Below are 12187 nucleotides of genomic sequence, written 5' to 3' on the forward strand. Positions count from 1 at the left end.
CTTAGTGTTGAATCCTACTGCTGTTTGTTACAGTCAGCCTGGCTCTGAGTGTTGAATCCTACTGCTGTTTGTTACAGTCCACACAGTCAGTCTGGCTCTTAGTGTTGAATCCTACTGCTGTTTGTTACAGTCAGCCTGGCTCTTAGTGTTGAATCCTACTGCTGTTTGTTACAGTCAGCCTGGCTCTTAGTGTTGAATCCTACTGCTGTTTGTTACAGTCAGTCTGGCTCTTAGTGTTGAATCCTACTGCTGTTTGTTACAGTCAGCCTGGCTCTTAGTGTTGAATCCTACTGCTGTTTGTTACAGTCAGCCTGGCTCTTAGTGTTGAATCCTACTGCTGTTTGTTACAGTCAGCCTGGCTCTTAGTGTTGAATCCTACTGCTGTTTGTTACAGTCAGTCTGGCTCTTAGTGTTGAATCCTACTGCTGTTTGTTACAGTCAGCCTGGCTCTTAGTGTTGAATCCTACTGCTGTTTGTTACAGTTCACACAGTCAGCCTGGCTCTTAGTGTTGAATCCTACTGCTGTTTGTTACAGTCCACACAGTCAGTCTGGCTCTTAGTGTTGAATCCTACTGCTGTTTGTTACAGTCAGCCTGGCTCTTAGTGTTGAATCCTACTGCTGTTTGTTACAGTCCGTCTGGCTCTTAGTGTTGAATCCTACTGCTGTTTGTTACAGTCCGTCTGGCTCTTAGTGTTGAATCCTACTGCTGTTTGTTACAGTCCACACAGTCAGTCTGGCTCTTAGTGTTGAATCCTACTGCTGTTTGTTACAGTCAGCCTGGCTCTTAGTGTTGAATCCTACTGCTGTTTGTTACAGTCCACACAGTCAGTCTGGCTCTTAGTGTTGAATCCTACTGCTGTTTGTTACAGTCCACACAGTCAGTCTGGCTCTTAGTGTTGAATCCTACTGCTGTTTGTTACAGTCAGTCTGGCTCTTAGTGTTGAATCCTACTGCTGTTTGTTACAGTCAGCCTGGCTCTTAGTGTTGAATCCTACTGCTGTTTGTTACAGTCAGCCTGGCTCTTAGTGTTGAATCCTACTGCTGTTTGTTACAGTCCACACAGTCAGTCTGGCTCTTAGTGTTGAATCCTACTGCTGTTTGTTACAGTCAGCCTGGCTCTTAGTGTTGAATCCTACTGCTGCTTGTTACAGTCCACACAGTCAGTCTGGCTCTTAGTGTTGAATCCTACTGCTGTTTGTTACAGTCAGTCTGGCTCTTAGTGTTGAATCCTACTGCTGCTTGTTACAGTCCACACAGTCAGTCTGGCTCTTAGTGTTGAATCCTACTGCTGTTTGTTACAGTCAGTCTGGCTCTTAGTGTTGAATCCTACTGCTGTTTGTTACAGTCAGCCTGGCTCTTAGTGTTGAATCCTACTGCTGTTTGTTACAGTCAGTCTGGCTCTTAGTGTTGAATCCTACTGCTGTTTGTTACAGTCCACACAGTCAGTCTGGCTCTTAGTGTTGAATCATACTGCTGTCACATTTTTTTTACCAGCCTAAATATCTGTTCTCCCATAATCACATCAAAAAACAACAAACTTTACAACAACAAAAACAATAAATGTATGAGTAAGAAGTAATGTGGTATATTACTCCATTTAATTACTCTCTTTGTCTTTTAATAAAAATATCGGAGACAATGTTTAGCTGCCCAGAGGTAACCGGACCGCTCGAGGTCGAGGCATGTCACGTGTGTGTGTGTGTGTGTGTGAGAGCGAGATTAGGGAACTAACTGAGGCGTCGCGTTCACAATCAGTTGAAGCAGCAGACTCAAACTAACGTGGAAAAACAACCCGAGCTTGTGTACAAAACAATGTAAATAGCCAAGAAACACGAGGACAAAGTCTCTCACTTTGTAAACTTTCCAGTAAATTAGACCAACATTTAAGGCCTGTGTGTGTGTGCAGCGCCTCCAAAAATGAATCTATCATTGCGCACAGCTCCCCTGTCAGGCAGTGTTGCTGTGTGAGGTGGGGATCTAGGATCTGTATTTCTATGTGAAATTAGCATCTATGAAACAAAATGGCAGAAAGATACAGCATTCTGAGAGAGAGAGACAGACAGGGGACAACTGTCTGAGGGTCCTGTCTGAGGGTCCTGTCTGAGGGTCCTGTCTGAGGGTTCTGTCTGAGGGTTCTGTCTGAGGGTTCTGTCTGAGGGTTCTGTCTGAGGGTTCTGTCTGAGGGTTCTGTCTGAGGGTTCTGTCTGAGGGTTCTGTCTGAGGGTTCTGTCTGAGGGTCCTGTCTGAGGGTCCTGTCTGAGGGTCCTGTCTGAGGGTCCTGTCTGAGGGTCCTGTCTGAGGGTCCTGTCTGAGGGTCCTGTCTGAGGGTCCTGTCTGAGGGTCCTGTCTGAGGGTCCTGTCTGAGGGCCCTGTCTGAGGGCCCTGTCTGAGGGCCCTGTCTGAGGGCCCTGTCTGAGGGCCCTGTCTGAGGGCCCTGTCTGAGGGCCCTGTCTGAGGGCCCTGTCTGAGGGTTCTGTCTGAGGGTTCTGTCTGAGGGTCCTGTCTGAGGGTCCTGTCTGAGGGTCCTGTCTGAGGGCCCTGTCTGAGGGCCCTGTCTGAGGGCCCTGTCTGAGGGCCCTGTCTGAGGGCCCTGTCTGAGGGCCCTGTCTGAGGGCCCTGTCTGAGGGCCCTGTCTGAGGGCCCTGTCTGAGGGCCCTGTCTGAGGGCCCTGTCTGAGGGCCCTGTCTGAGGGCCCTGTCTGAGGGCCCTGTCTGAGGGCCCTGTCTGAGGGCCCTGTCTGAGGGCCCTGTCTGAGGGCCCTGTCTGAGGGCCCTGTCTGAGGGCCCTGTCTGAGGGCCCTGTCTGAGGGCCCTGTCTGAGGGCCCTGTCTGAGGGCCCTGTCTGAGGGCCCTGTCTGAGGGCCCTGTCTGAGGGCCCTGTCTGAGGGCCCTGTCTGAGGGCCCTGTCTGAGGGCCCTGTCTGAGGGCCCTGTCTGAGGGCCCTGTCTGAGGGCCCTGTCTGAGGGCCCTGTCTGAGGGCCCTGTCTGAGGGCCCTGTCTGAGGGCCCTGTCTGAGGGCCCTGTCTGAGGGCCCTGTCTGAGCGTTCTCAGGGAAAGAGAGAGAGAGAGACAGGCAGGGGACAACTGTCTGGGCTGAATTAGTACAAGCTAGATTTTTTTGGAAGCTGAATGAATGAACATCGCTAGAAACAGGGGGTGTTCTGACGACTCAGGCAGAGACTCCTGGACATTGAGCACAGAGAGCGTTGTGTCCCCTTCTGTCCTGGAAGATGGAACCCTGACCTGTTTCTCCCTCTGGTTTTGTAGGTATGCAGTCATTGCCTTTGGCTGTGCCAGCTGTCCTAAGATCACGTGTGGACGTGAGGGGTGTGGCACGGAGTTCTGTTACCACTGTAAGCAGCTGTGGCACCCCAACCAGACGTGTGATGCCGCCCGGCAGCAGAGAGCCCAGAGCCTGAGGCTACGCACCTTCAGCTCCTCGTCTCTGAGCTACAGCCAGGAGAGTGGTGCTGCAGGTAACACACGCACACAAGATGGTAAACACGCACACAAGATGATAAACACGCACACAAGATGATAAACACGCACGCAAGATGATAAACACGCACGCAAGATGATAAACACGCACGCAAGATGATAAACACGCACGCAAGATGATAAACACGCACGCAAGATGATGAACACGCACGCAAGATGATGAACACGCACGCAAGATGATAAACACGCGCGCAAGATGATAAACACGCGCGCAAGATGATAAACACGCGCGCAAGATGGTAAACACGCGCGCAAGATGGTAAACACGCGCGCAAGATGGTAAACACGCGCGCAAGATGGTAAACACGCGCGCAAGATGGTAAACACGCGCGCAAGATGGTAAACACGCGCGCAAGATGATAAACACGCGCGCAAGATGATAAACACGCGCGCAAGATGATAAACACGCGCGCAAGATGATAAACACGCGCGCAAGATGATAAACACGCGCGCAAGATGATAAACACGCGCGCAAGATGATAAACACGCGCGCAAGATGATAAACGCGCGCAAGATGATAAACACGCGCGCAAGATGATAAACACGTAAACTGCCTAAAGTTAGTTGAATGACTTTAAAACCAGTCGTCAATGTTTAACCGTACGTGAGCAGTCTGCTGCTGAAGGTCTGACGGAAAGTAACCAAGCGGACACTCTCTTCGGTGAACACGCCGCTGGTATAGTGAAAGATATGAAGTTGTTCAATGGACAAGCAAATAAACAGGAAGGTGAGCGGTCTCCATGACGACCTGGAGAAGCTGCTCATAGAACCTCGATTTGGAGCAGAAAACCGAAGAAATCTGTGATTGGTATTGACCCGGGGGGTCCAAGAATGGATAGTATTGTGGAAAAATTTTGAACGACCCCAAAGTAGAACCCAAAGAACCGGTTGTACCCAGACGTACAGTGTCTATAATAGTCCTGTCTGATGAGGACAACGAAGACACAGCAGAAAAGATGAGGGAGCTGCTGTCAGAGCTGCTCACCAAGGGGCTGTGAGCTGCTGTCAGACCTGCTCACCAAGGGGCTGTGCTGTGAGCTGGTGTCAGAGCTGCTCACCAAGGGGCTGTGAGCTGCTGTCAGACCTGCTCACCAAGGGGCTGTGAGCTGCTGTCAGACCTGCTCACCAAGGGGCTGTGCTGTGAGCTGGTGTCAGAGCTGCTCACCAACGGGCTGTGAGCTGGTGTCAGAGCTGCTCACCAAGGGGCTGTGAGCTGCTGTCAGACCTGCTCACCAAGGGGCTGTGAGCTGGTGTCAGAGCTGCTCACCAAGGGGCTGTGAGCTGGTGTCAGACCTGCTCACCAAGGGGCTGTGCTGTGAGCTGGTGTCAGAGCTGCTCACCAAGGGGCTGTGAGCTGCTGACCAAGGGGCTGTGCTGTGAGCTGCTGTCAGACCTGCTCACCAAGGGGTTGTGCTGTGAGCTGCTGTCAGAGCTGCTCACCAAGGGGCTGTGCTGTGAGCTGCTGTCAGAGCTGCTCACCAAGGGGCTGTGCTGTGAGCTGGTGTCAGAGCTGCTCACCAAGGGGCTGTGCTGTGAGCTGCTGTCAGAGCTGCTCACCAAGGGGCTGTGCTGTGAGCTGCTGTCAGAGCTGCTCACCAAGGGGCTGTGCTGTGAGCTGCTGTCAGAGCTGCTCACCAAGGGGCTGTGCTGTGAGCTGGTGTCAGAGCTGCTCACCAACGGGCTGTGAGCTGGTGTCAGAGCTGCTGAAAGGATGAGAGAAGAGAGGCCGGGACCCAGGAGTCTGGCCACTGAAAGGATGAGAGAAGAGAGGCCGGGACCCAGGAGTCTGGCCACTGAAAGGATGAGAAAAGAGAGGCCGGGACCCAGGAGTCTGGCCACTGAAAGGATGAAAGAAGAGAGGCCGGGACCCAGGAGTCTGGCCACCGAAAGGATGAGAAAAGAGAGGCCCGGGACCCAAGAGTCTGGCCACTGAAAGGATGAGAGAAGAGAGGCCGGGACCCAGGAGTCTGGCCACTGAAAGGATGAGAGAAGAGAGGCCGGGACCCAGGAGTCGTGAAGGTTACATTTCAGGGGGGGGTCGACGATAAAGTGGATGTCCTCCCAGCTGAAGCAACATCTGAAGAGCAGCCAAACATTTTGAGAGGGTGTTTATCAGATCGGCCAAAGTCCCACACAGGTTGAGTCATAACGCCAATTCAGAACACTCCTACCAGAGATCCCGACTGGGAGAGATGTCTACATTTCGGGGAATGGGAGGATGATTGAACGATCTCCTGATCCCGAGGGGCGAACACAGGGGGCCGGGGGAGCTGGACCTGCAGGCTGGGAACCATCTGCCCAGTCAGTCCGTAAGTGCTAAACGAATTTCTTGAATTCACAGGAACGTTAATGGATGGACGACCACAAACGGTACACTAACAACATTACTACTGCAAGCCTTAAACCCAGGCCTTAAACCCAGGCCTTAAACCCAGGCCTTAAACCCAGGCCGCAAACTCAGGTCTTAAACCCAGGCCGCAAACCCAGGCCTTAAACCCAGGCCTTAAACCCAGGCCTTAAACCCATGCCGCAAACCCAGGCCGCAAACCCAGGCCGTAAACCCAGGCCTCAAACCCAGGCCGTAAACCCAGGCCTCAAACCCAGGCCGCAAACCCAGGCCGTAAACCCAGGCCGCAAACCCAGGCCTTATTTATTTGAATGAAACTCCACTGTTGACTTGGATGGTGATTCTTGGTTTGGACACAACGTTCATATGAGAGGCCCTAAAGCTTCAGGTGGCGTCAGATTTCTTGTTCGGAACAAATGATTGGAACAATATAGAGTAAACATTGTGGACCAGTCAATGGATGGAATAATTGGTGTAAGATTTGAACACAATGTGTTGCAACAATTTATCTTGTGATTTACCACTGGAGGGTTTTACAAGGGGACCTGACTCACCTGGTGCAGGTGTCTTCTGGACACTGATCTACCACTGGGAGGGTTCTACAAGGGGACCTGACTCACCTGGTGCAGGTGTCTTCTGGACACTGATCTACCACTGGAGGGTTTTACAAGGGGACCTGACTCACCTGGTGCAGGTGTCTTCTGGACACTGATCTACCACTGGGAGGGTTCTACAAGGGGAGGGGACTCACCTGGTGCAGGTGTCTTCTGGACACTGATCTACCACTGGAGGGTTTTACAAGGGGACCTGACTCACCTGGTGCAGGTGTCTTCTGGACACTGATCTACCACTGGGAGGGTTCTACAAGGGGAGGGGACTCACCTGGTGCAGGTGTCTTCTGGACACTGATCTACCACTGGGAGGGTTCTACAAGGGAGGGGACTCACCTGGTACAGGTGTCTTCTGGACACTGATCTACCACTGGGAGGGTTCTACAAGGGGAGGGGACTCACCTGGTGCAGGTGTCTTCTGGACACTGATCTACCACTGGGAGGTTTCTACAAGGGGACCTGACTCACCTGGTGCAGGTGTCTTCTGGACACTGATCTACCACTGGGAGGGTTCTACAAGGGGAGGGGACTCACCTGGTGCAGGTGTCTTCTGGACACTGATCTACCACTGGAGGGTTTTACATTTACATTACATTTAAGTCATTTAGCAGACGCTCTTATTACAAGGGGACCTGACTCACCTGGTGCAGGTGTCTTCTGGACACTGATCTACCACTGGGAGGGTTCTACAAGGGGAGGGGACTCACCTGGTGCAGGTGTCTTCTGGACACTGATCTACCACTGGGAGGGTTCTACAAGGGGAGGGGACTCACCTGGTGCAGGTGTCTTCTGGACACTGATCTACCACTGGGAGGGTTCTACAAGGGGACCTGACTCACCTGGTGCAGGTGTCTTCTGGACACTGATCTACCACTGGGAGGGTTCTACAAGGGGAGGGGACTCACCTGGTGCAGGTGTCTTCTGGACACTGATCTACCACTGGAGGGTTTTACAAGGGGACCTGACTCACCTGGTGCAGGTGTCTTCTGGACACTGATCTACCACTGGGAGGGTTCTACAAGGGGAGGGGACTCACCTGGTGCAGGTGTCTTCTGGACACTGATCTACCACTGGGAGGGTTCTACAAGGGGAGGGGACTCACCTGGTACAGGTGTCTTCTGGACACTGATCTACCACTGGGAGGGTTCTACAAGGGGAGGGGACTCACCTGGTGCAGGTGTCTTCTGGACACTGATCTACCACTGGGAGGTTTCTACAAGGGGACCTGACTCACCTGGTGCAGGTGTCTTCTGGACACTGATCTACCACTGGGAGGGTTCTACAAGGGGACCTGACTCACCTGGTGCAGGTGTCTTCTGGACACTGATCTACCACTGGGAGGGTTCTACAAGGGGACCTGACTCACCTGGTGCAGGTGTCTTCTGGACACTGATCTACCACTGGGAGGGTTCTACAAGGGGAGAAGACTCACCTGGTGCAGGTGTCTTCTGGACACTGATCTACCACTGGGAGGGTTCTACAAGGGGACCTGACTCACCTGGTACAGGTGTCTTCTGGACACTGATCTACCACTGGGAGGGTTCTACAAGGGGAGGGGACTCACCTGGTGCAGGTGTCTTCTGGACACTGATCTACCACTGGGAGGGTTCTACAAGGGGACCTGACTCACCTCGTGCAGGTGTCTTCTGGACACTGATCTACCACTGGGAGGGTTCTACAAGGAGAGGGGACTTACCTGGTGCAGGTGTCTTCTGGACACCGATCTACCACTGGGAGGGTTCTAAAAGGGGAGGGGACTCACCTGGTGCAGGTGTCTTCTGGACACTGATCTACCACTGGGAGGGTTCTACAAGGGGAGGGGACTCACCTGGTACAGGTGTCTTCTGGACACTGATCTACCACTGGGAGGGTTCTACAAGGGGAGGGGACTCACCTGGTGCAGGTGTCTTCTGGACACTGATCTACCACTGGGAGGTTTCTACAAGGGGACCTGACTCACCTGGTGCAGGTGTCTTCTGGACACTGATCTACCACTGGGAGGGTTCTACAAGGGGAGGGGACTCACCTGGTGCAGGTGTCTTCTGGACACTGATCTACCACTGGAGGGTTTTACAAGGGGACCTGACTCACCTGGTGCAGGTGTCTTCTGGACACTGATCTACCACTGGGAGGGTTCTACAAGGGGAGGGGACTCACCTGGTGCAGGTGTCTTCTGGACACTGATCTACCACTGGGAGGGTTCTACAAGGGGAGGGGACTCACCTGGTGCAGGTGTCTTCTGGACACTGATCTACCACTGGGAGGGTTCTACAAGGGGACCTGACTCACCTGGTGCAGGTGTCTTCTGGACACTGATCTACCACTGGGAGGGTTCTACAAGGGGAGGGGACTCACCTGGTGCAGGTGTCTTCTGGACACTGATCTACCACTGGAGGGTTTTACAAGGGGACCTGACTCACCTGGTGCAGGTGTCTTCTGGACACTGATCTACCACTGGGAGGGTTCTACAAGGGGAGGGGACTCACCTGGTGCAGGTGTCTTCTGGACACTGATCTACCACTGGGAGGGTTCTACAAGGGGAGGGGACTCACCTGGTACAGGTGTCTTCTGGACACTGATCTACCACTGGGAGGGTTCTACAAGGGGAGGGGACTCACCTGGTGCAGGTGTCTTCTGGACACTGATCTACCACTGGGAGGGTTCTACAAGGGGAGGGGACTCACCTGGTGCAGGTGTCTTCTGGACACTGATCTACCACTGGGAGGTTTCTACAAGGGGACCTGACTCACCTGGTGCAGGTGTCTTCTGGACACTGATCTACCACTGGGAGGGTTCTACAAGGGGAGGGGACTCACCTGGTACAGGTGTCTTCTGGACACTGATCTACCACTGGGAGGGTTCTACAAGGGGAGGGGACTCACCTGGTGCAGGTGTCTTCTGGACACTGATCTACCACTGGGAGGGTTCTACAAGGGGAGGGGACTCACCTGGTGCAGGTGTCTTCTGGACACTGATCTACCACTGGGAGGGTTCTACAAGGGGACCTGACTCACCTGGTGCAGGTGTCTTCTGGACACTGATCTACCACTGGGAGGGTTCTACAAGGGGACCTGACTCACCTGGTGCAGGTGTCTTCTGGACACTGATCTACCACTGGGAGGGTTCTACAAGGGGAGAAGACTCACCTGGTGCAGGTGTCTTCTGGACACTGATCTACCACTGGGAGGGTTCTACAAGGGGACCTGACTCACCTGGTACAGGTGTCTTCTGGACACTGATCTACCACTGGGAGGGTTCTACAAGGGGAGGGGACTCACCTGGTGCAGGTGTCTTCTGGACACTGATCTACCACTGGGAGGGTTCTACAAGGGGACCTGACTCACCTCGTGCAGGTGTCTTCTGGACACTGATCTACCACTGGGAGGGTTCTACAAGGAGAGGGGACTTACCTGGTGCAGGTGTCTTCTGGACACCGATCTACCACTGGGAGGGTTCTACAAGGGGAGGGGACTCACCTGGTGCAGGTGTCTTCTGGACACTGATCTACCACTGGGAGGGTTCTAAAAGGGGAGGGGACTCACCTGGTGCAGGTGTCTTCTGGACACTGATCTACCACTGGGAGGGTTCTACAAGGGGAGGGGACTCACCTGGTGCAGGTGTCTTCTGGACACTGATGTCTCTGGGTCTTTCTAGAAACTAGGGTACAAGTCAGGATTTCCTGTACTGGACAACTTGTCATTGATAATAATCAGCCAATTTTTTTCATGCCATTACATTAAGATAAACACCAGAAGAAAGATGCCCAGGGTCCCTGCTCATCTACATGAATGTGCCTTAGGCATGCTGCAAGGAGGCATGAGGACTGCAGATGTGGCCAGGGCAATACATTGCAATGTCTGTACTGTGAGACGCCAAAGACAGCGCTTCAGGGAGACAGGACGGACAGCTGATCGTCCTCGCAGTGGCAGACCACGTGTAACAACACCTGCACAGGATCGGTACATCCGAACATCACACCTGCGGGACAGGTACAGGATGGCAACAACAACTGCCCGAGTTACACCAGGAACGCACAATCCTTCCATCAGTGCTCAGAATGTCCTCAATAGGCTGAGAGAGGCTGGACTGAGGGCTTGTAGGCCTGTTGTAAAGGCAGGTCCTCACCAGACATCACCTATGGGCACAAACCTACCGTCGCTGGACCAGACAGGACTGGCAAAAAGTGCTCTAAAATTGATTAAATTAGTTTTTTCCCCCTCGTCAATCTACACACAATACTTCATGACAAAGCAAAACAGGTTTTTAGAAATGTTAGCAAATGTATTAAAAAATTAAAAAACAGAAATACTTAATTTAAGGTCCCACAGTTGACAGTTCATGTCAGAGCAAAAACCAAGCCATGAGGTCGAAGAAATTGTCCGTAGAGCTCCGAGACAGGATTGTGTTCGAGGCACAGATCTGGGGAAGGGTACCAAAACATTTCTGCAGCATTGAAGGTCCCCAAGAACAGTTTCCTCCATCATTCTTAAATGGAAGAAGTTTGGAACCACCAAGACAAGAGCGGGCCGCCCAGCCAAACTGAGCAATCTGTGGAGAAGGGCCTATACAAATATTTACACATGTTAAGTTTGCTGAAAATAAACGTAGTTGACAGTGAGAGGACGTTTCTATCTCTCCTGTCTCCTGTGGAAGGAAACATGGAATGAAGCCCTGTGAAATAAGACGCTGGTGAAATGATTGTTTTATATTATGTTGTTATATTTAGGTTTTATGGAGCCTTCTTCTATGTCAGAGAAGAACAAACGAAAGGTTTTCAACTGGGATACATTCATTCAGAAAGTATTCAGACCCCTTGACGTTTTTCACATTTTGTTACGTTACGGCCTTGTCCTAAAATAGATGACATAGTTTTTCCCTCCTTTACCACCGCGGTCCTCGTGTGGCCAGATGGGAACCGGGAATACTGCCTCTGGCATTAGGAGGTAGGTAGGTTGGGAATGTTCTAGATGAAGAAGAGGGTGTATGTGCTGTCTGGGATTTAAGGGGAGGTGTGGTCCACTGTTTCTGTTTTAACAACAAACACGGCGTTTCTATTCCTTCATCCCCAGCCGATGACATCAAGCCGTGTCCGCGCTGCGCTGCTTACATCATCAAGATGAACGACGGCAGCTGCAACCACATGACCTGCGCCGTGTGCGGCTGTGAGTTCTGCTGGCTCTGCATGAAGGAGATCTCTGACCTGCACTACCTGAGGTGAGGGGCCGAGGGGTGAGGAGTCTGTCAACACTCAGGGAGTCGTGCATCACTATCTATACAGTAACCACAGTGTTATGCCTCTGAATAGCCAGAGTTCTGCTAGGCTATATGCCCTAGACTGTCCCCTGGTCAGCCTGTCAGGGTTGGGTTGTTATCATCTCTGTCCCCTGGTCAGCCTGTCAGGGTTGGGTTGTTATCATCTCTGTCCCCTGGTCAGCCTGTCAGGGTTGGGTTGTTATCATCTCTGTCCCCTGGTCAGCCTGTCAGGGTTGGGTTGTTATCATCTCTGTCCAGCCTGTCAGGGTTGGGTTGTTATCATCTCTGTCCCCTGGTCAGCCTGTCAGGGTTGGGTTGTTATCATCTCTGTCCAGCCTGTCAGGGTTGGGTTGTAATCATCTCTCTCCCCTGGTCAGCCTGTCAGGGTTGGGTTGTAATCATCTCTCTCCCCTGGTCAGCCTGTCAGGGTTGGGTTGTTATCATCTCTGTCCACTGGTCAGCCTGTCAGGGTTGGGTT

General features: G+C 52.5%; 1 protein-coding gene across 1 annotated transcript in view; it reads left to right on the plus strand.

Annotated features, from left to right (window-relative positions):
• LOC135529107 (E3 ubiquitin-protein ligase RNF19A-like) overlaps positions 1-12187 on the plus strand; it is a gene marked incomplete at its 3' end in the record, with an annotated part of 74029 nt that overhangs the window by 33502 nt on the left and 28340 nt on the right. The window contains 2 exon segments of the mRNA XM_064958003.1: positions 3268-3476; positions 11526-11670. Coding sequence (XP_064814075.1) covers positions 3268-3476; positions 11526-11670 — 354 coding nt within the window.

The sequence above is a fragment of the Oncorhynchus masou genome, unplaced genomic scaffold (genome assembly GCF_036934945.1).
Source record: "Oncorhynchus masou masou isolate Uvic2021 unplaced genomic scaffold, UVic_Omas_1.1 unplaced_scaffold_1097, whole genome shotgun sequence".
Taxonomy (NCBI): domain Eukaryota; kingdom Metazoa; phylum Chordata; class Actinopteri; order Salmoniformes; family Salmonidae; genus Oncorhynchus; species Oncorhynchus masou.